The sequence below is a fragment of the Ammospiza caudacuta genome, chromosome 9 (assembly GCF_027887145.1).
Source record: "Ammospiza caudacuta isolate bAmmCau1 chromosome 9, bAmmCau1.pri, whole genome shotgun sequence".
Classification (NCBI taxonomy): Eukaryota; Metazoa; Chordata; class Aves; order Passeriformes; family Passerellidae; genus Ammospiza; species Ammospiza caudacuta.
The window spans coordinates 16,883,189-16,908,306 of record NC_080601.1 but is presented as its reverse complement, the minus strand read 5'-3'; the positions used below and the strand labels follow the sequence as shown (position 1 = coordinate 16,908,306).

General features: G+C 37.0%; 1 protein-coding gene across 1 annotated transcript in view; it reads left to right on the top strand.

Moving 5' to 3' along the window:
• Positions 1 to 25,118, top strand: part of LRMDA (leucine rich melanocyte differentiation associated) — a 606,518-nt gene that overhangs the window by 491,161 nt on the left and 90,239 nt on the right. Inside the window, exon 6 of the mRNA XM_058810747.1 lies at positions 18,509 to 18,593. Coding sequence (XP_058666730.1) covers positions 18,509 to 18,593 — 85 coding nt within the window. The remainder of the gene's footprint in view (positions 1 to 18,508; positions 18,594 to 25,118) is intronic.

The window sequence follows — 25,118 nt, the reverse complement described above, 5'->3', positions numbered from 1 at the left end:
TGCTGTATGAAAAATAGATGAAACACACATTGCAGGCAAAAATAAAACAAATAGACTAGAGATCCTAAAAAAAAATTATGTAGGGTAATATACTATAATTCATGTAGAAAGATCTACAAAATGAGTAAGAAATCTTTGACTCAGAAGTTGTTTTTGACCTTAAAACCTTTTGTACTTCCATGCTGAGCAAGGGTCTTTTCTTTATGTTATGAAATAGCCACACTTGACAGAGAAATGCATTAATTGTTCATTAGTTTCAACCACAGCATTGAGAAAAATATTAAACATGAGATGAATGCATAGGGCAGAGGATCACTGCTTTACATTGTCTCTTACATTTGGACTTGTGTTTTCTGCAACATGAATGATGACTGTTTTTATTAGGTTCAAGCTGTGCAACCAGCAGCTTGCTGATCACTTATTCTTTTAATTTCATCTACATGAGAAGAATCTTTCTAAACTGTTTTGGTTTATACTGCATATATCCTCTGCTATGCAATTGTAATGTTTCCATCATTTTAAGGAGAGCTCAGTATTTTTTAAAGGTTTATTTGCTCATTAGAAATGGAGGGTAAGGCAACATTAAGGTTAAAATTAATGGATTTGTTTATTGCAGCTTTACCTTTGTGTTACCTGAAGCAGAGCATATTTTTTTTTTGTTTGTTTTGTTTTCATTTTGAGTCCTTTCATCCACAAAGAATGGGGATTAGCCTTTGGCTAAAATAGTGCTTTCAGGCCCTTTCAGCATTCAGTAACTGTTTACTTATCCAGGTATAAATGGGTGAAAACACAGTTAAGGCTCCCAGCTGCAAGGTCAGCTACCTTTTTAAAATTCAACCTCATGAGCTCCCCTTGGCTGAGGGCTTGCTGGAATGAGCCATTAGGAGGCTGTTGCATGTAAGCTGCCCTTGTCTTACACAGGGCTGCACACGAGCCCCTGGTACCGTACAACGCGCCCTCGCTCCGTGCCAGGCGAGGAACAAAAGCAGCTGAACTTGTGATCAATGATCATATGATCCATTTACAGGCTGCAAGCTCACTCAAGTAGAACTAGTAAATCATTAAATATTAACTCGACGCCCTTCCTGCTGGGCAGAACACACAATCTGATTTTCTCCAAGTTGCCAGTCATTACCAGCAGCCTCTCCTGGTTTAACAATGAGCTTTTAAAATCATAAATTAAGTTTAGATGCGTAAATCCCATTGCAAAGCACAGGATATAGTTAAAAGTATAATGCATGGCAAACACTTAATCTATTGGGCTAAAATTCTCTCTGAGGGTCCTAAAGCACTGGGACCATGCACACAATAAAATGATAGTAGCTCCTACGACTGTTGCATCAGGTCTACTTCAGGAGAAAACTTTGACTTAGCTCAGTTTGGAAAATCTTGTAAGAATGTGCTTAAATGCTGGGCTAAGAAAATTAAAGCTGCAAAGGTCAGCCCTGACCAAGTGGTTTCTTTGAGTTTTAATTTTACCAATAATTATGCAAAGTTCATGGCCTTAAGAAAAAAAACCAAAAAACCCAATAACCAGTAATACATTTCATACATTACATCTAGAATTGGCATTTTTCTTGTTTTTATTATCTTGGTTAATTTTTGTTGAAGTGGGGCTATTTCAGAAAGCAGCCACAATGCATGGAAAAAAGTAACTTTTTTTTGTCAGTCTTTGAATGATGTTAGTTATTTGGGGAAATGTATTTTGGAGCCATATTAACTGGTGATAAATGGGCTTTGCTGTTTTAGATGAGTATCCAGCGTTCAGAAGGAACGTGCCCCTTGTTCTGTGAAGATGGAAAAGTCTTTTAAGATGAACTCACTAAAACAATTGTGGAAGTTTTTCAAACAAGCAGACTCCCTTCTGTAGATGAAAATGGAGAGAAATTGAGTATGAGCTAATGCCTTCCCATATGGGAAAGTAGGATGAGCTAATGCTACAGTGTTAAAAGTAGAGAAAAAGAAGTAAAGTGAAGTGCATTCTACAAGATGAAAACCCAGTAGATGAGTATTGGCTTCACTGAAAAGTCTTTTGCTTGCTTTAGCTCTGTGCTTCTTTTTGTCAATGAATCTGAGCCTGATGAAAGAGACTGTGAAAGCAGTCATGGTGGAAGGTGGTGATTGCCTTTTTATTTTAAATAGCTGAGCTGGCAAAGACTGTTTTCTATCTCCAGGTGTATTTCTGACATTCCTGTATTTGTTCATATCAGAGAGGATGAGTTTGATTACAGCTCAGTATAATTTTATAACGCCGTTCAAATGTGTAACAGGGATTTCCCCGCCTCAGATGAAAATGGAGGGTAAATTGTTCATACATTAAATACTGTGTCTACAGCAACCAGTTCTTAATTGACTGTTTCTCTTCTTTCAAGATAGATAACATGAGATAACAAATGGATTGAGAAAGCATCTCTTTTAGCTTCCTTCATGAGCACAGACTTAACAGTTTGGTTTCAGAGATATGCTTTATAAGAAAAAAGAAAATACTTTTAATCTTCACAGAGCAGCCTGGAAAATAGGAGCTGGAAGAAAATAAAACATGGAAGAATTTTACATATATAATAACATTTCGGACAGCAAAATGAGATAGATGTGGCAGAGTTTTAATCAAGTTACCATCTTAACCAATATAGAAAAGGTCATTTTTCTCTTAAACTGATGTACTTGCAGTTTCTGCTAAGTACAAATGCCTGAATCTCTGTGAGTTAACATGGGAATAATTTGCTAAATGATGCAACAGTATAACAATCAGGCTAATGGGAATAAACTTAATTTCTTTCCTGTTTCAACAGGAAATTAATGAAATGGTGCTAGCCCACAGGTGTCTACCAGCAAGGGAAAGGCAAATATCTTCCAGTGTTCTCAAGCCAAAACACATGGAAGTGAGATTGTTAAAAAGGGACCATCTTTTGGGTGTGGCTCCTGGGGAGCAATATGAAAGAGCGAATGTTGGACACTTACTTGCTACATAACTGGGCAGTTACTCTTTGTGATGGTGGCACTGCCAGAAACATTATAAATAAAATAAACCCAGATATTCAATATATATATATATAGCTATGTAAATTACTGAGGTAACTTTACTTTTCCTGCTCTGCTATACTGCCCTGCGCTATTAACATGGAATCTCCTGCCTGTGGAATCAATAGGGTTTTTGTCTTCAGTTTTTTGGTTTGACTGTCACTGTTAGGTGAGACAGTGGAAAAGTGGAAAGTGCAGTTTCATTGCACAGTTTCATTGTAATAAAGTATTTCTGTGTAATAAAACCATATCATAGGTAAAGTGCCAGATTCAGTGGAGGCAGGGAAAAAGCATCTTTTAGCATAAAGGTACTTTAATGAGAGAAAATAAGTGAACTCCAGATACAACAGTTGCATTTTCAGGAACTGAGCAATTTGTTTTTACATAACACTGTTGGAGCCTTTCTGTTGCAAAGTGTAAAACTTTTGGTGCATCAGTCTGTTTCTAATAAGTTAGTATAAAGTTATGAGTAATACAAAATGAATTGTGATGTGACTAGTCAAAATATGTCATCTTGGGTTTAACTTTTTTACTTTATGCAGCCCACAGAGATAATATTAACAAAAAAGGTTATCCCATGAGGTGGGTGCTCAGGCTGAAGACCAGTGCTAAAACTACAGAATTATATGAGTAATATTTTTCTAGCATTTCTTCCACAAGTTTTAGAATAGCTGTAACTGGAAATAAGTTGGTTTTTAAATCTAAATGTCTGAAGATATTTACCATAATATTTATTTGTCATTCCACACCTGAAACTGCATTACTGGAGCAGAGGAGACAGAGATATTAAAACTGGCTCATTTCATTTAATTATGGTATCTGAGAATTTTTGCTTATAGGACAGTTTACTCAGTGTTCTAGAAAGCAGACCTACACATTAGATTTTCTACTACAACCCCTACGTTACACTTCTGTATTAATAGATAAAAAATCCAGCAAGAGCCAAACACAGCAACAACAATAAACACAGAAAACCAGGAAAAAGTAACTCTGTTAGAACAAGAGGCAATGGGCAGAAACTGCTGCGTAGGAAGTTCTACCTAAATATGAGGAAGAGCTTTTCTAATGTGCAGTGACTGAGCAGTGGAACCAATTGTCCAGAGAGGCTGTGGAGTCTCCTCACTGGAGATACTCAAAACCTGTCTGGACTCAATCCTGTGCCATGTGCTCTGGGATAAGCCTGCTTGGGCAGGGAGGTGGGGCCAGATGACCTTTCCAACCTGACAGTTCTGTGGTTCTCTGATTTATGTAAGTACAGTGGGATAATTTTAGATCATTTTCACTTTACACAATTATTGTATGCACTTGAATGTGTGAATGAACATAAATGCAAACAGCTCTTGAAGTAACCCACTGTATAACCCAGGCTTACATTCTCTTTGTTTGGTTTCAGTTCCATAGTAGTTTTACTTTGTCTGAAGTAATTCTGAGTTTTATGCCTGTGGTAGCAGTATTGCTGATACCCAGATTTTTATATTTGGGGTATGGAAAAGAAAATATTTTTTCCACACCCTCTAGTCACTCAGTTTAGTGATCCGTGCTTCTGTCTGTAAACTACAGGGTTCCTTTGATGTTTCTAATACTCTGAAATAAGACTACCTCCAATTTCTGTGAACAATATTAAAATTCACAATGTATTTGTTACATTCTGTCATTTTATGCTTTGTCTGAAAAAGTATCATCTTATTGACAAGATTCAGCTGCAGGTAGAAAGAATGAGAGACAGAGGATAAGAGGAGAGGAAGAAAAGTGTGTTTCTTTAGCCCATCTTCACTTTGGTCAGTACAAGCATTGTTGATAACAACAAGGATTTCAATTAGTTTTTCTAATATAAATATAAAATATGATATATATTATTTTCTTAGGAGCTAGAATAGTATAAACTCAACATGGCATATGTTCAGTGCGTTAAGTACCAGTGAACAGTTTTTATGTTGAGAAAGTGGACATGCTTTCATGGAGATCAGGTTTTTGCCCAGTGCTGTGTAACCTTTTATGAGTGAGATAAAACATAGAACAATTAGACTTCAACAGATACATCTGATACTCTTCAGGGTATCACATAAGAGGGGAAATTTAGACATTATAATTGTACTTTTTAGTGGTACAACAGCTACTAGAGCACCATGTTGAGATTTGGATAAGTCTGTGCATCTAGCAAGTTGATGGGACCCTGAAGACAGAATGGAGGGAACAAGGCAAATGATTTCTCAGAAGGCTGGATGACATGTTATGGTGAGAAATTCCAGGAAATTCTGTCTGTCTTGGGTAGCCAAAGGAGTGTGAAGGATTGATCGCAATGTTTCAATAGTAGCACCTCAAGTGAAGAGCAGCACAAGGAGTAAGATTGGGAGTTTCCCTCTCATATGGGCAGTGGATATGAGAAGAACCAGCTGTTGCAACTGAAGCGTACCCACCCAGGGTAGAAAAAAAGAACAGTTTTAATGGCAGTGTTGATTTGTTGAACAGATTTTCCAGAATTGTGACAGACTGTACATAGATGGCAGATTTTTTAGCCAAGAGTGGAAGTGCTCAGTGCACATCAACTGTGTCAGTAACCATGGTAACAGCTGAAACCAGGAAAAGTTCAGCAGCCCTATAAATGAGCAGTTACCCTGTCTGACAAAAAACCTTCCCCTCATCTCTGGATTGTAATGTGTCCTGAAGTTTTGCATAGTTGGGGGAACAGATTTTTGAGCTGAGGGATAAACTTTGTTAAGTGCTTTCTGGATTTTATGGGCAGGGACAACTAGTAAGAGCATTCCTTCAAGGGGAGCATGGAAAACCTCTTGAAGAGACAGAACCCAATGCATTTTAGGATAGTATTCATTAAATCCATTACCTCAATGAAGAAAACCTCACTTACCAATATCTCATGGCCAGAATGAACTCCAGAGGTCCACACATAGAGCTTGGAAAACACATTTTTATATAAATCAACTCTCTGGCTGTTTTCTCTTTTCTTATTGGGGTGAAGGTATCTTTCAAGTGGACATTAATTATTAATAAGCTCAAGAAAATTAATTATAAAAATTAGGTTAGCTGTGTTATGCATTTATGCATTTCTGAAACATGGACAAGAACTCTCAGACAGCTCTGAACTACTTTATGTAGGAAATCAGTTGCAAGTTAAGAAAACCTAAAGCAAAAGTGCTGTGACAATGTTTTTTCTATACCCCAGTTTTGTGTTTATACAAAACTGGAGTTTTAACAAATTGATATAATTATATTTTCCATAAATATTTTGATTGCCTTTTCCTTTTAAGTGTCCAATTTCATTTATTTTGATTCACCAAAAACTATGCAAAAAATATACTGAGTACTGCTTTTTGTAGTTTAATGCCTTTGTGTATGATTTTTTATCTCTCATGCATTCATTTGTGAAGATCCTAAAATTAATTCCTGTTCCTGTGGTTAATAATTTCCATCAGAGATTGTTTCTGTTTTCTAAGCAGATGCTTTACAAATTAATAAGATATTAATTAATCACATTCTCTATATCCCTAAAATTTAAGTGTTTGTATTCTGAAGTCATAAGGTAAGGCCTAAATTTTCTTTCTTTAAAATTTTTAAATGTGGCTGTTGCATTACCTTCTGGAGGCTGTCCACTGTGGAGAAAAATCTGGGCATAGATACACTTATAAAATCATCAGCTTTCAAGACAATTTTACATATTGAGAGATGGTAGCTTAAAAGACAAAGGAGACAAAGTGTGTTTTTCACACATGCTGGTTTTTTTGTCTGGGACAGAAGTCGTCGTAGAAGAGGGAAATCTCCCTTTATAAATGTTTGAATAGTTCACCCTGGCAGCTCGCAGGCCATGGCAGGGATTCCAGTCCTCCTGGTTGGGATCCAGAAGTGAAAGCCTTCCGAAGGTTCTGTTTCTGCCTCTTGATCCCTCCCCACCCACGCACCTCAAGCCATCTGAGGTTTACCTTCAGTCAGGTCATCAGCTCTTCAAGGGAAGACAGAGACAGAAGTAGGAGCAGAGGCAAACCCAGAAATTATTGAAATTCCCCTTTTTTTTTCCCCTGACAATGCTGTCGGTGAGTATTTCTGATGGGGACAACACTAGCTTCATCTTTGCCTCTTCTCTGTTTCCTGTGTGCTTGCTCAATTAAATAATGTTTTTTATCTGGAAAAAGTCCCTTTAGAGGTTTCTGTGGTAGACCAGTGCTCCTATTCCTGTTTTATTGTCTGATGGCTTTGATGCTCTGAACTCATATTATTGTGATATGAGTTTTTTTTCAGTTTGCTGCTGACTCAAAGTATTTTAAAAGCTATTGGACATTTGACAAACATAGCAAATTGCTGGTACAGACAGATTCACCAAAATTATCCCTAGAAATATTAGTATGGATGTCATGTTTGAGTTACTCAAATGACATTTTCTAACTGGAATTGTGTTTTAGTTTGTTTATTAGGAATTTTTGCTTTGTTTCTTTCTGTGGAGATAGGGGAAGAGGGTGCCATAATCCATAACCTTAAGGATGTTCTGAAGGAAATAGGTTAGCTTCCACAGTAAGCAGGACCCAGAGTGGCTTTAAAATTCAAATGTTTCATTAGACTACCTTTTCCACTGGCAGCTTTCTTTACATCCTGAAATCCTTCAGAAAAACCACTATAGAACATGGAGCTATCACATAAAGTTGATTTTATGTTTTCCCAGTCTCGAGCTACTTAGTGCAAATAAAATTTTGTGCCAGTCAGCCCGAGATGTGTTACAGCACTGTTAAAGCCCAGCCTGTTAATTACAGATGTTTTGCACTGTTATGGTGATGCACAGAATTCTTGGAAATAGGTTTCCTTCAGCAGCATGTAGTTTTACAGTACAGTCAACAGAATGTTGTGGAATAGCAATTATGGGAATAAGGAGAATGCACAAGCTATTGGAGTGAATGCTTTAATGCTGATACATTTTTCCTGATAAAAGCAACTCAGATAAGAGGATATGCAAGTTATTGTAGCAATTAGTTTTTCTAAGATGTCTATCTATATGAAGTGTTTCATGGTAGGGAGAAAAACCACAACTTTGTAGTAGAATGCAAAGTTTATTACATTTCTAGACTACATTATCCTTGTCAGCTAGATTAAAGCATTCTCCTAGTTTCTGTCCTATATTACCCTAACAAGTGAGGAAATAATGTAGTGTTGTTACAGGGAGTAGCTTATAAATTTTGACATAAGTGTGAGAGAAATCACTTGAAATGTGAGGCAACCAAGAGGAATAATTAGGAACAGCAGAATGATCTCAGTAATATGACAATAGTTTCTAAAGCACCCCACAGGATTGAAATCATCAGGTTTGCTTGACCTATATCTTTAATAATACAGCTCATTGCCCTTGTATTGAAGCTAGAGGGAAGGACAAAGTATAAGCTTTATCATGTTTTAGGAGAAATTGCAAAAAGTTTATTTATTAACACAGCACGAAATGGCCCATTTCTATGATTACCAAACAGGAAAGGAAGTTGGGCCACAGTTCACCACACAGAACACTTTATAGTCAGGCTTGGCTGGCAAAAAATATTATGTAACACTCAAATAAGATAAATAGCTGCATTGGCAGTGGAAATAACCTTCTGTTTAATTAGAAAATAAGAGCTGTATGGGACAATAAAAATGGTTAGTGCTGCCCTCAGTCACTGTTTAATAAATATGGTCGTGCTGAAGATAATGCTAAGTGTTATTTATTTGTGTAATATCATGGGCTCAGTAATTGTTCATGTTCTTGATAGTTGCCCTGCATGTGGAATGAGTCCATTTCATGTTTTCTTTGTTTAATTTTTAAAAGGAAAGTTTTTTAAGCTGTTTTTAAAAACCAAAGATATGTTAACGCCTCAGTGTTGCTGTAACAAATTGCTGGTTTTCTTAGCATACCTTCAGGGTAATTAGGCTTTGAGTTTTATATTTTCCAGGCTGGATTGTCTATCTGCCTTGGATATGTTTCTATGTCTTTGAGAGGTAGCCTAATTTGAATTTTCAGCTGTCCATTTAGTTGTGGCTGTGTTTTGAATGAGTCCTAAGGTCTGGTTTTAGCATGGTTTTGCCTTCCTTTGGAGGTTTAAGCACTAAACATGCAAATCAAGTCCAGCAAGGCACTGAAGATTTCAGTGAACCTTTTCCCTAAAGAGAGCAGTTTTCACTAGTAAATTGAGCATCAAATTGTGCTATGTGCATATGTATCAAAAGTTTCCTTTCTCTGTAGAGCATGTTTATTGGATATGGACATTGTTCTGGGCTTCACCTCTTCAGGAACATAAACATATTTATCAAATGCTTGACAGAAAAGCAGGGCATGGGATGCATTTCACAATATATTTTTAACAAGCTTGGTATCCCAGCCCTATTGCTTTTGGTCACAATCTTTCTGTTTCAAATCTACAGTAAGTACAGGGATTTGAAAAAGGATATCAAAGACTTTTCTTGGTTTTATCCAAAGGGATAATTCACAAGATATTTCATCAACAAGCTTGAACTCCTCCTTCCTTCCCTACTTTCCTTCCTCCCCCAAATGTGAACTGTATGTGAAGAGGCAAAACAAAACAAAACAAACCCCCTTTTCTTCACACAATTCACTTTAAGCTTTAAAATCCTCCAAAATCCCCAATCTCCCTTTGCAGTCTGGTTCCCACTCTCCAGCTTTCCTCATCCTCCTCTGAAAGAAAAAAGCTCTTCTTTAAGGGACTGATAGGTTGTAGAGCGATGCTTAGCAACAACATTCCTGTGCCTTAAGTAGCTGCAAGCCCCTAGCTGAACCCTTTGATGTGACTGTCAGGGCAGATTTATTTTGTTTTAGCACATTGTCTACTTGTCCAGATGTATCAGGAGATAAAAAGGAGTCATGTTTACACTCTTTTTGGGAGGGGGAGGAGGGGAGGAGATGTAATTAAATCGCATTTTTGATGAATCTCTGAGAGATCAAGATGAAGAACAGAGGAATTGGCTTGAATATAGAGGGGAAACCCATTTGCCTGCCCTGACACCTGACATTGTAGGAAGATGAAGTGTAAAGCCATAGCACAATGTGTTGATTTGGTTCTGCTGAACCCTTTAACTTTGTGTTTTTTCATGTGTTGGTAGTTCACGAGAGTCCAGAAAGGCCTATTAGAGAGTAGCAGCTGTGCACCATGGAGTCTTCCCTGTGTATGTATAAATTTGTCCTGGTTGAAAAAAATGTGGTTTTCTCTATAATATTCGTGTTGTAGATCACATATCCCAGGATCTCTGGCTGTGGTAAGTGGCTGTCAATCAAATAATTAAGGAAAAAAGAAAAAAACCCAACGAAATTGAGCCTCAGTGATCCTGGATAAACAAGTGTGCAGCGTGAGGCAGACGTTGCTGAATTCTCCAGCAGAACAAATACCACAGATAAATCCATTTTTGTTTATTTGCTTTTAACTTGCACATTTAGTAACACCATCCTGAGCTCTATTAATAACCTGCGGTGTGCAGTGACAAGTCTGATTCCAGCATTCAGTATGCTGTGGGTATGCCAAGTGAATAGAATGCTAGTTTTAATCCGCTGTTACAAAAGTTACTCCATTTGCATTTTAAATAGGTTACACTGCAGCACCCCCTTCTGCTGACTGAATAGAGTGACAAGAGGTTTGAGCTGCAATTCAGCTCTATTCCCACATGACAGAATGAAGATGCCTTGAAAGCATTTTTAACCTTTCAGTTTCTTTATTCCTGTGCCTGTTAAGTGAGGAGGCCAGCACAACTTAGCAACAATCATTAAAGCTTATACTTTTAGGATCTAGCTTTCATGTTTTTGCAATATTTTCCATACTTCCTAAAAAAAAACAAGGCATGCAGAAGGTATCAGACTGAATAGCAAAGCAAAATAAGTGCTCTGGCATTGCAAACAATTATGCTTGGCCTGTGAAATGTATGCAGGGTTCTGCAATCCTCTGATTATCATCGAATGTGCTTGAAAGTGATGATATTCCATTGCTGATTTAATTTATGGAACAGTCTTGGAAGTTCCTATCTAAAAAAAATCAACTTAGCTTGATGACTTTGTCTTTGCTTTTGAAGAATCTATCAGATTGGCAAAAGGAGGTGAAGTTCTGAGTTACCTGGTTTCAAAATAAAGGGCTATGAAAAGTAATGAGTTACAGGATCATATGTAATGTCTATTTGAGTTCTACATCAGTGTTTTTATGCAGCTTATAAACTGTTGCTATGCCATAGCATAGCAGAAATCTTGGCAATCGCTCTACTACAGCTCTGTTGTAGTTGTGATGTAATTGGTTGAAACATATTGCAGGGAATGACTGAAGGAAACTTGGAATCCAATACATTGTCAGTGTACTTCCCTTCACGTTGACTTACCTATGCTTTTGGCACTTTCTGTTTATGCTGTAGCCTCTAAAAACTCCATATTTCTCTTTCACTCCTTCAGAACTGTTGGACAATGAGTGAAATTCAATAAATGTCATGTTTGGGTGTTGGTGAGGTAGGGACTTAGAAAAAGGTTCTAGCATCTCAAAATTCATTTGTGGTTCACTTCATGAGGAACTTCAAAGAATAGCTGTCTATGACAACTCAGAATTCTCCAGCAACAGTTGGAGAGTTTTGTGGTTTGTGGTATGACAGACTTATTTGTGGTTTGCTTTGTCTACTATTTTACTGGTGTGTGAGCCCCTTGGATCCTGCATAGTGTAAATGAAAAGAAGGTAGCATGTGTGTTCTCAGAATATGGAGGTAAAGATGCTGACACAGAAATATAACGTAGAATATATAATAATTGTGTAGAAATAGAAGGTAAAACATGTAATAATTTGGACTTACTTTCCCAACATAAGTTTAGGGTTCAAGGCCAGCAGATTTTTCTTTATTGTTTTATACTTCTGGGAGTTGTTTTTTGAGGTTTGATTTTCTTTAGTACCAACCTAAAACATGAAAAAACATTAAGAAATCTATTTTAGGGATAAATATGATTGAGGAACTTTGAATTTATTTTATAGTGTGATTTGAAATGAATTTATTCCTGTTTTAAACCCTAACATGTTTTACAGTGTGTAGATTGCTGGATTATATAAATGGGTATTGCTTTCATTCACTGTTGTGTGACTAGCATGTCCAAGTGCTCCTTTAGGGACAGATTCTGTCTGTCCCAACTGTAGTGAAAGACACTGAGCCACTTGAGCAGTAAGGTTTAATTTATAAAAACTGAATATTTTACAATGTGGCATGTGATTAGGGAGAGGTGGTAATATTTACTTCCCTTCCACTCATTAAACTGAACCTGAGCTGAAGAATCTCTTGTATCCTTCTGCTTTTAAGTGTAAGTAGCTGAGATGCACTTTTTAAAAAGAGAAGGCAAATACTGTGCAAGAATTTCACTTTTTATTTAATGACCTTGAAAAAATATTAAGAAGATGCTAAAATTCTTGGCTTGTGAGTGATATAAGTTGAAAAAGAATGGTCTTGGAAGTCAAAAAGCCTAGTGGGTGTTTTTGTATGCGATATGTTACAGTAGAACAAATCAATTCAGGCTCCTTAGATGCAGTCATTGCCTTGTGATTATATTTGTGTAAAGTCTTGGAGCCTTTGATCAAAGAAAGGCATTTGTGACTAGGTCTAATCCAAGCTCTTTAAGGTGTTTAACTTGCACGGAGGGGAAGAGGTTGATAACAGCTGGGATTTAAATTTAGTTTTGCTGAACTTTTGTTTTGAAAGGATTTCTATTATACACTGCTTCCTTTTCCATACAGACGATGGATCATTGAGTAAACCTAAAAGGGAAAGAGGATATGGGAGGAAATGGGTGGGGACTTGGAATTAATCTTCTGAAGAAAAATGTTTGATCAGCGGGTAGGAGAGTATGAAATCCTCTGATGTTGACAGCAGGCAACTTTCTGACTGGTGTGTGATTGACAACTTTGATGCTCCAGTGGGGAGCGAGTGTCCAGCCGTGCTCAGGCATCCTCTGTCTGTGGGTGGTAGTGTTAATAATGTGGCAACTGGAAAGATTAATTGTGGACAAGCAGCAGGATTACGAGGAGGGCTTCACAGGTCTAAAAGGAACAGTGGTAGGAAGGCCTCTGATCTGTCAGCCCAAAAGGAAATTAGTTAGGGCAGGCTGAAGCAGGCTTAAAAAGGGAGAAGGAGGGGGGAGGGTGAGATGGAGTAATGGAAGAAGGGAAGCATTTAGGATATTAAGGCGAAATGAAGAGGATATTGAAAAAGGTCATAAGGGGATGGGACCAATGTTCTTGAAAGACCTTAATACACTGCATCCTCCTACAGTACACGCAGAGTTCAGCTTGTTTTGCAGAGAAGTGCAAAGTGACTTCTGTCGTGGTTAGAGCTGCCCCACTAGGTAGCACCTCTTGCTTGTTTCTGAACGAGCGGGAGAATAAACTCAGATTAAGGATTTTCAAGGATGTTTAAGTGCAAAATACATAGCAGAGAGTTTGCTTAAGCTCTTTCTGCAGGTTACTAACTGCTGTGTGTTTTACTTCCCACCCTTTTTGGTAGAAGTAGGGATTTTGCCAATAAATTCTGTGTTACCATTAAAGAGGCCATTCATCATGCTTACTAATGTTATTAATCAAGATACACCACAGTACTCTTAAAATGAGATCATTTTGATAAATCATGTATGACATGAAAAGACTTTATTCCTTTTAAGTGCAATTTAGACTGTAATTTTTTTCCTCATTTATGATTCATGGGAGAAACATGGATAAAATTCCCTTGCACATTTACACCTTATCTTCAGTAATAATTCAAAACTGCTCTTAGATGAAAATTCAAGGGCTGATTCACCAAAGCTGAATGCCAGCTCATTATTTTCTGGCATTCAGTAGTCCAAAAATAATGTCCATACATTAGGTGCTTTTCACAATAGTTGAATTTGGCTGCACACCAGACATATCGATTACACTCAATTAAGCCTAAATGCATAAGAATTATCTGATGTTCATTTGCATTTTTGATCCCTGCTTTCAACCTTGCAATTTAACATTAAGTGAAAACCAAAAGGTAAAGTAAATTCAAGTGAGAAGTGATAATCTCTCTTTCAAGAGAATAAGGGAATGCTTTGAATTTGAAATGCTTTGAATCTTAAGCTCCACTCTTTCTGTTAAATGTGAAAAATTCTCTTTACTTTCTTGTTAAAGGTTATTGAAGTTAGAAGGCCAACCACAATATAAGATCACTATTCTCCTTATTGTCCTAATATACAATAATTTGACTACTGTATTGGTAGCATCACATCTGAAAATAAGCTGCTAAAATATCTGGATTGAATATTTGCTAAGGTCAAAGTCATGCTCTTGATTATAGCTGAAACACTTTGTATTATTCATTAGATTTAAGAGTGTCAGAAGTGGAGTTTTTGTTTACTCCTGTGTTTAGAAATACAAAAATGAAATGTGCAGTAGAGAGATATTATTTGGATAGCAGAGTCATTTAAATTTTACCTTCTCAAACAATGATTCAAAGAGAATTGGCTTGTCTGAGTTCCCCCTTTACTTCCTTCAACAGCTGAAATATTTGAAGGAACTTGTGTGGTTGCCAAAAATAGCACAGCATTTTATTTTTTTTTTTCTATCATTGGTCTCTACAAATTTGTTTTGATGCAGCAGATGTACAGTATGTCCTGACACTTCACATGATGTTCCCTTACTAGTACCATCCAAGTATTGCATTTTTCATTCCTTGTAAAGTGGAATTCAGGGATTAAACAAATTAGCCTTTTTTTTTTTTTTTTTGTTTAGTCTAATTAGATTCCTCCACTCTTGAGAGCTAGCTGTTGGTGTGTGGCTGACAATTTTCTTCTAAATGGGTTATTTTTTTTCCCGCTCATTAAAGTGACTCTAATTTATGCTGGAGTTTAGCAAAGACAGCTGCTAACTCGAGGCTCAGTCTGCTTGGCTGTGGAGCAAGGAGAGTGGGGAATCAATCCCCTTCCATCAGGAGTAGGGGTGCTGTGCCACCTCTTGGTTCTGCAGAGCGTGCCAGGGTGTTGGGTGGGTGACAAACTCCAGGCAGCCCATCGGAACCCTCTGGTGAGCCCCCAGCTGGGGAGGGGACAGCCAGACTGGCTGTACTCTGCCATGTGGAGTGCTCCACTCAGGGCCTGCTCTGGCATCTTTTCTAGTCTCTTTATCCCTTCTTCCATGCTTCACCTTTTTATTTTTTCCCCCCTCACTGGTTGTATGGTTGCTAAGTTCATAGAAAAGCAAATACGTTGCAAATAAAGTTGTTATTACCTGACCATTCCCTAGGATTGAATAGTTAAAGATTTGTTGTATTGCTGTGCTCAAATTTAGTTTTTGATGTTTTGTTGTGGGTTTTTTTTGGTTGTTTGTGGATGTTTTTCTTCCTGCTTCATCTTCTACAATGTCTGTAATTTTGATGAACATGCTTTTTGCAGTCTATTTAGCATCAACTACAACAATTTGGACAAAACACACAGGTTAATATGAAGAGAGGTACCACAGTTTAGCAAATGTTTGATTATGTGCATAACAGGGGGGCTGTGAGTAAGTCTAACTTTATCTTGTAAGTCTTAAACCAGGTACTGTGATATACTGCAAAACTTGAATGACTTCAAGGTTTGCAAAACTACAAGCTTCTTCTGTAATAATACCATTAGAATTTCTTTACTGAGTTATTTTGTGACCTGTTTCTATAAAATTGGATCTACCAACCAGTTTAAACAGCTTTCCTCAAAGCTATTTGTATGCATAGTTACTTTCCACTGCAAGAACTTCTGATGCATATGTCACCAATACTTGAAGACATAACTGTCACATGTCAGTGCTGTCACTGTCACAATATTCCTGTGAATATTAAGAGTAATGCAATCTATACAAATCTCTTTAGAAAATAGCTTAGGGCCAAATGTCAGAATGTGGTAGAGAAAACAAATAGTTGTCTTTCTGCTGGTGCACAGGCTTACTCAGAAACGTGATGTGGAACTTGAGCCAGTGCTTGTGCAAAACAGTCCTAACACTGGATGATATTCCATGGAATTAAAGTTGCTCTAACTGAATGCTTAGCTCAAAGGTAATGAAAACTGTTCTATATTTGACAGGGAATTATATACTGTACATAAAATAACAGAAAAACACCAATAAAGAAACCCTTCTTTCTTGTGTTTCCTAAAATTGGAAATAAAGCTAAATTGCCCCTTCACTCCAATATCCTTTTTAGAAGCTCTTGAATTTTGCTCACTCAGTGGTATATTGCTGAAATGGCAAAGTCTCTTCCAGTAATTTTAGGTAAAGCTATCATCAAGCTGTCAACAGTCTAAATTGAGATTAAAAGTACCAAAGAGAAACCTTCACTATTACCAGAGTCCCAAATAAATACACTTGAATAGGCAGATACCATCCAGAGTGTACAGTATGAGACCACTTATTCTTCCCATTTTTTGAGTGATTTTCAGGGACGAAGCATGATGTTAAATAGTGACATTTTTCTCCTTTTCTTACTCAGAACTACTCAACCCAAAGGAAACATGTAGTTGTTCTTGGAATTAGTTTCAAATATCACATAGCTGGGTCTAAGGGGTTTCTATCTCTCTCTCTTACGTGTTATGTGCCCTTGGCTCATATTGGTCACCAAAGAGATTTCCAATAATTCATCATCCAGAGGAGATAGAGCTGCAGGTTTGCAGTTCACCAAAAGCAAGGTATCATTCATTCTGGCTGCAGGTGAGAGTTATGTCTGTAGCAATATGTCTGTGAACAGAGGTGCTCTGAAAAAGGTTTATTATCACTGGTGTGTCAGCAGAGCCAGGATATTCTCTATTTTTATTCATCTCTGATAAGTAGCATCCTTGCTGTTTAGGCCAACTTGCTTCTGTTAAATTCTATTAAGATGTTTGTTTTGATGCATGATGCATCTGCATGTTGTGACCTGATTTTTTCCTAAGGACAAAAATGAGGTTGTAACTATGTCTGGCACAGAAATTGATGGCTGGTCTCCAAAAGCAAAATCTTAGTATGCTAATCTAGTCAGTCACCTCTTAACATTTTATGTACTATCATTTAGGAGTCCAACAGCTACAACAAGGAAGATTTCTAAGTTACAGCCTTTAACAAACTATTATCAGGATTAACTTTCAGTGTTACGGGTTTCTGATTATTGTTCTTTGGTTTGGTCTGGTAATTAAAATTTGAATTAGTATTTATGCTTTTTCTTCCCCAAAACACTGTAGCTCTATTTTATACTTCTATATTAACCACACATTAGAGACCTGTGGGTTCATAAATTGTGAGAATATGTTCAATTATAAAGTCAGTAAGACTGAGGTGAATTCCTTTGATTGACTTTTGCAGCTTAGAAGTCAATATATCATTAGGGAACAAACTGCACAGAAGATAGCAATTATTTTCTCAAGACTCCCTTTAGTGAATTATCATGAGATTCAAGAAATAGTTTATCTTTTGTATTTTTCTCTTTATTTGCCTTATTTTTTCTGTTAGAAATTATCATATAACTTTCAGTGAATGCTGTCCTTTGTGTCTTCTATTTAAACACATGATCTTTTTATATCTGTTGAAATGGATAGGTTGTAAATACTCTAGAGCAAACTCTGCATCTGAAACTGAACATATCACTACTGCATCACCAGCCTAAGTTAGACTGAACTTTTAAAACTGACAATGATTCATATTCCCCAACACAATTCTTTATTTTCGTATCTTCTTCTAACTGCTATTCTGTAACTAAAAAGCAGGATGGTAAATGTGGCTTGTTTTAACTTCATATCTATATATCTTCAGCTGAAATATTCAATGGAATGAGGGTTAGTTTATTGTAAATCATAGTTCTTCAGTCTAATCTTTTAAAATTAGAATCATAGGATCTTGAGACTTATTAGGGAGAAAGATTTGGGCTTCTTCTCCCTTAACACCTTACTTTTAAGGGTTATGAGCAAGTCCTCTTGGGTACTTTTTTCTTTTATTAGACTTCTGCTATAGGTTTTAAGTGTTTATTGTTAACAATTCTATGTACTTGTACACTTTTTTTTTCATTATAGGCACTATAATTTTTACTAGATTCCTTCATTTAGCTCACAGGGAAGTGGAATGAGAAAATCATTTGGGATTTTTTTTCTTTAGATTTGAAAAGTACAATATCTTAGCCCAACTTCCTATTTTCTATCTCCTTTCATTTATGTGGACTCATTCATAACTTTCTTTAGGTAAATATTAATCTGTTTCAACAAGAGGAAAAATTTTGACATTGCCTAAAGATTTCCTGACAAAGACGGTAATTTTTTTTAAGCTGCCAGCTGTGTGAAAAGATTCATTTAGTAATGATACATAATGCCATTGCGTAAACTCTTGTGAGTGCAGCAACCTTGAGGAACGGCAAGGAGCCTTAACAAAAACAAATTAATCCTTCATGGCTGGTAACTCCGTGCACCTGCAAGCCCAGCACTGATCCTGCAGGTGCATCGCTCTGCCTGGTCACTGCCCTGCCTCAGAGCACTGACAGTGTTTGCTTTGTCACACAGGCCTCCAGTGCTGCTGCCTCTGCCTCTCCAGAGATGCACTACACACCTCTGCCTGCCGGATCCAGAGACCTCACCAACCACAGAGGTGCGAGCTCCATTCTGTTGCTATCAGCTTCTGCCGCGTGATAAGCTTTGCTCTAAGGCCTTCTCTCTCTCAGGTGCTGCTGCATTTCACAGAGATCACCATGCCTTTCAAGCACTCTGTGAGAAAACCATAGCTGTCAAGACTACAGATTTTTAACTCATATTAAATAGGATTTACAGGTAGTCTGCCGGGAAAGCAAATAAATCTATGGATAATAACGCTCAGTGATTTTTGCATGTGTGTGTGTGAGAGAGAAAAATGTAAAGAGATTAGAGTACTTAAACATTGCTAAGTAGATGATTACGTGCAGCATTGGTAATTTTGAGAGAATTTGTAAACTTTCTAATATTTTTTAAGTGAGCGCTTTTTGGCAGTTTAGAAACTAGGACTATAATTTTGAAACGTTAACACATTTTCATTGCAATAAAAAGGGATTGTTCTCTGTGTTTCAACATAAAAAGTGGATCAGTTTTCAATTTCCTTTTTCATCAGTCCTTAGAACTTAAAAAAGCACCTTGGGCAAATTGACAAATTCCTTCTGCATACCTATGAAACAAAAAATTCAGGGAACAGGTGAAAAACTGAAGCAGTCAGGAAGAGGGTGCATTCCAAGCTTTTTCACTTTTTTTCAAAAAGAAGACATTTTTAAAGCTTGCGGCACTTTTTCATCTTAAAACCATAGCAACAATCCTCTTATTTATTTCCCATATTACTCATTGATTCTCCATTGATCATGTAAACCATTTGTCTATAGGCAGGGTTTTTTTGGGATACCAGGATCCAAGTCAGCCTTATATTTATGAATTGATGGTAGCCTAATTTTAATGTGTGTTCAAATTCTGTAGCACTACAGAGGATGGAAGCAGCTTTAGTAGCATTCCATATTACTTGATACCTTCTGAAAGGATCAGGCAGGTAATGCACCTGAAGAAGGATCTGCGATTCAGGTGTGAAGGATCAGGAACACAGGTGATTAGAACTGTATTTGTTGCAGCCTGTATCACTGGTGTGCTAGAGCTGAGGATGAGTCTGAAGCTACATCCTGGCCTTGGTTTAGATTGCTATGGTGCTATCAGATGTCCTAGAAGATTGCTGTGGTGGAAATCGGATGTCCTACATGTGCTGTGGGTGCATTGTATTCCAGCACTGAGCACACATAGAAACTGATATGTTTTAAAGAGAAAGGACCAATCAAAATCCTGAATTTGAGCACAGACTTGGACTTCAGAGGTTACAGAACAACCTTTCCCCTCCAGAAAAGCCTGCAACCCAGTTCCCTCCTTCTCCACCCAACCTCTTCCCCCCCATTCCCAAGACAAATAGATTTGATTTTCAGATAAACATGTTGCTTTTGAGGTTGGGTTTCTGGTGTTGGCTGAAATGGCTAGGGTCTACTAGCAATAAATAGAATGACAGAATCTTGAGAAATACCTGAGTTGTACAGAAATACTTTCAAAGTACCCTTAAAAGCCAGGTATCTTCAGATTTTTTATTTAGCTAATCGTGTATTGGAAGTGTGGCTTCATGGCTGATTATGCTATCTAACTTGACAAAAGGAATTCCAGTAGTGTTGAATCAAAATCTGTGTGCCTGCATTATTGATTGACTCCTCTTGCAATACAGCAGTTGTGTGGCTGCAGTAGGTGTTGCAGACACGTCCAGCAGGTGTTTGCTCAGAGTGGGAGCTTGCCAGGCTCTAAGTGCCCACTGCCCTCACCAGGCTTTCAGAATGCCTGCCACCTTGCCATGAAAGAGGAAAATTATATTCCCCAAATCACCAACTTTCTACCCTTAGCAGTTCACATAATTTTTATTACTTCTGTCTTTACTCTTCCCAGAAATATTCTGCTCTGCATGCTAAATATGCTGCAAATTTCCTTGTGATTAAGCACAGTTATAAATAAAGGGAGAAGAGCATGTCATCCAAAGAAGGGGTAAAACTGGTCCTTAAAGAGACATTGTTAACATTATTTGATTAGTTTCTATATATGTGTATGCATGTTCATATATACACATATTCACAAGGAAATAATTAAGGACACTTTCCAAAATTGCAGGTCTTGGAAGAACCAATTCTAAGCTTAGAACAACCTGCTGGCAAGGCCCATTAATTCAATCAACTTCTTTTATACAAAGAGAAGTTCCAAAGTTCCCAAGCCCATAAAAGATTAATTGTAGTCAATAGAAAAATCTCCAAGGAAAGAATGAAATACTTAAGCATGCTATTTTAGGTTCTGAATATTTTCAATTTTTTTCTTCGCGGAATGCTTTCAGTGTTGTAAAGTGGAATTGAATCAGCTGTTGCATATGTAAATATTGGCGGTTTTCAGTGCATACTGGAATGAAGAATGCTGTAAGTTTGTGAGTGTAATTTGTCCCTGGAGAAGCTTGTTTACCAGAATCCTCAAGTCTGGCAAATGGTTTGGTACAGCTGCAAATTGATTTTTAGGGGACTGGGAGGGGGAGCCGGAGCAAGCTGGATATATTTGCTTGGTACAGTTTCACTTGGACATTTCTCACTCTATTTAGCTATGATTTTTACAGGGAGAACAGGAACATATAATTATGTGTGGGTTGCACCATGTGTCTTACAGCTTTTGTGTTCATGCATGCAGTACATAATTTCCAGTCAGGATCTGGTCCTTTAGGCTTAGACTCCATATTTTGTACAGACCATTTCGGGAACGGTGAAAATCTCGCTTTCCCTTTCAAAGCCCACAGAAACAGCATATGACAGTGTGATGTGAGATGGAATGATAAGGAATGAAAACTTGAAATATAGTGAGTGTTATATTGATACTTGAGTATATAAGTACATGAAGAGAGAAATAAATATTCCATCACGTTTTTAAGCTTTAGACATTTTTTTCCCCATCTTGGGAAAGTTGCATTCCCATATATTGCAGTGTTGCTTAGACCCACTTTTCTAAGTTGAACCTTACCTCAGTTCCACTGTTCATATTTTCAGTGAAAAATCTAAAGTCCTTCTATTTGGATTTTGGGCATCTGACAGCAATGCGACATGATTCTTTATGTGATCTAATTGCTATCCTGTTAGACAAGGCTTCCAAAGTGGTAATTTTATAACTGGCTGTATTTTTTTTTTTATTCTAGAACAATGATCTCAAACTTCTAAGGGTCTTTCCATGGTCTTTGTTAAAGTAGGCTTTTGTGTTTTACTTTATATGGATTTAGAACCCAATTATTTACCTGGGAGAAGTTTGTGCAGTTCTCTCACCTGGTTAAAATAAGTGAGTTAAAAGACACAGCCTCCTGTCGTAAAAGTGCTTCTTTTCTTTCTATATTCTATACATTGCTTGTGTTGTTCTAGCTTTCAAATTTTCTGGTGAAATCAAATATATGCACCCCACATTCCTGTCTGCTTTTCCAGATCTACCTTTTAGTTTTTAAATAGAAATAGCCATGCTCCACAAAAGTAATGAAATATACTGACTTTTAGAAGAAATTTTTCCAAAAATTTTCGACTTATGTAATTATTTTTTAGTGATTTGTATGCATGTACCCTTCTGTTCCTTATTGATAATTTATTAACTGGATGCATATCTTAAAATAGAAACTTAAATTCTTAATAGTTGACATTGGTGACAAAAATATTTAAAGGATATTTATAAGGATAATTTGTCTGATGTGTGGTAAAAGGCTCCTCACCCTTTGCCCCATCCAAGTTGTATGTTTGGTTTTTTATAATGGCATCCTTGCTTTATGTGTAAGCATTCAAACTCAAATTGCCTTCTGAAAAGTACAGTACTTTCCAGTTGATGAGGAAAATAACAGTTTATCATTGTATCTCTTCAGAAGCAACATCACTAAATCATGGCTATCATGAAAATCGGTTTTTCCATACAAAAGCATGTGCTGGATGCCTTTTCTATAAGCAGTTATTTTGTAACATTGTGTATTACCTGATTTACTTGGAAACATATTAATTTGCCAAAGCCATTTGGTTTCCAGTAACAATTTTCAGGTGACTCCTCCCTTTCTGTGCTCTTGTTTCTGGGAAAAAACAGTGGTAAGCCTATCCCATAGCTTACTGGTAAAAGGAAGAAGGAGCAGTTTCCACTAAAAACTAATCCTGTATTTATGTAAGTAGTTTTTTGAATTTAGCTTGGATTTAGGCCAAGGTTTAATAGTTCTAATCTATTATGACTTGTAAAAAACTTTAAAACTTTCTGAACAAATCCACTGTCCTGTTTTGGCATCTCTGCAGGTAACTATCCAAGCATCCTGGTATGTGCAGTCATTACATTGTCTCATGTTTGAATGATGAGTGTCCAAATGAAAAATTGGTATTTATTTTTACCAATATGTTTCAATCAACAGACAGATGTGTTTTCTCATTTTATGATCTGGTCTTGATAGTCATCAACTGCATTCAAATCTCATGCCCAGAAATCCAAGAACAGAATATTTTAAAGCTTCTTATTAACGTTCTAAAGGTAATTTTATAGAGCCTTTTTGAACAAAGGAAGTGAGAGGTTGCTTTTGCTCAGTTTCTCTTTGTCTAACAGAGTTGTGCTGAAGGTTTCTTTTGGAATTAAATCTTTCCAAACTTTCCCATTCTTCAGCAAACAATCGTAATCGTAGAGAGACACCTGAACTTGCAATGTTTCCTTTTTCTGTGATTGTTACACTGTGTTATTGTTCCCAGAGTACTTGGCATAGTAAATTTTCACTAATGACTTGTGTGTTCACACAAAATTCCTCCTGATTGTTTGTTGGGGTGTGCCACACAGAAAACCAGTAGCTTTGTAGGAGTCTAGATAAGTAGTGACCAAGATAAAAGTGGACTACAGAATGCACAGCAAGAGTTTAGCCATCCAGTTGGGCAGGAATTCACAGTCCAGTACTTGTTGAAGGATGTCTACTTCTTTCAAAATTTGGCGTTGAAGGAAAAAAGTAGAAATTTTGGAGAGCCAGAGGGAGTAGTATAATTAAACTGATTATTCTCCAAGGATTTATCTGTTCTGTCTCAATTTGCTCAGCTTGACCATACTTTATAGATATTCTTATGTTCATATGGAACTAGTAATGTCCATCAATCCTTCCAGAATTTGGTCTAGAGTTTTAATATAATACTTTAAAATATTTGAAGTAAAATTGACATGCACCTCTTAATAATAAATGTTAATATGCAAATTTCTGATTCTACACATACATTGTGAAATGCCATGCTGTCTTTAAATCACTGACATAAAAAGAAAAGGAAATTGCTTTACATAAAGCTTACTTCCAGAAGGATAAGTATCCTGTTTATATTATCATTGTGGTCCTCTCTGTTGTTGTTATTGACACAGTTGTTAGGTACTCATTGTGTTTTCAAGCCAGAGGCTTATTTAGAGTTTGAAATTGATTGCTGGGGAAGTTGCAAAGCAATTTCTGTAGCAACTTATCATAATTAGTTAGTTTTCTTAGTGTGAACTGCACTTTATGCTTGTCAATTGATTTTTCTGTGTAAATGCATAAGGCACTGTATTCTGTCAAAAAACCCCAAACCCCAAAAACCCTATGGTTAGTACTTAATCATTCAGTTAAAAAACTGTATCCATATATGTATATAAGATATATTTACTTTAACTTGTTTAATAACTAAGGATAGGATGAATAAGAAAATTCCAAGCAGATGCACTATGTGAAAGTTTTGTATCAGGCAAAGATGCTGTGAACAGTGAGGTATTTTCTTTATTGTTTTACATAAAGTGTCCTTTGAAAATAACATCATTTTTAATCTGTATTGTGTTGTGGTGTGTCCTAGACTGAAGACTTCTTAGGCCAGGATCTTCTCATCATGAGATTAATAACCTTAGACGAACAAAAAAAGTTCTCAATAGCATGGAACAGACAAGATCATATTTTCCAGGAAGGAGCACTCAAAAATAAGCTGTGACATTTCCTATTAGTGCCAGGAAATATGTCCCAACAGTGAGATGTGATCTGGTCATGACTTAGCCTCCAGGGGAGTGGATGGAAATCCTCTTCTTTTGACACTCTGGGAGAATGCTAAAATAAGGAGTCTGTTATTAAAAAAGAAAAAAAAAAGAAAAAATCCCATGTGGTCTGCCTGTATATGAAGTGAGAAACTGGGTTCCTTAGTTTTTGGTTTGGATAATAGACATTAATGGTAGCTCAAGATACATGGGAGAAGCATGGAAAGCAAAGTGATGTATAGATGAGTATCAGTGTGAGAGAAGACTTGGTTAAAAAAGATTGTGTTTTCTGATCTCAGTTCCCTTTAGTTAAAGGGATGTGAAGAAAAATTAAATCCAGCAGAGGTGAATAGGGATTTTCTAGTCCGGATGTGTGAGAAGGCAATGCAGAAACTTAAAGACTTGTGGTGCAAGGTGTTCCTGGTGCAGGTGGGAGAAGGGCAGAGCAGGTTTCTCTCATTTCTGTGCTGGTGGCTCCTGCTGGTGCCCACAGGCTCCCCAAGCCTCACACCAGGAGATGAGGTCAATGTGCTGACTCATTTCTATTCATTCACTGGGGTGCCTGGTTTCTTAGCTCTGA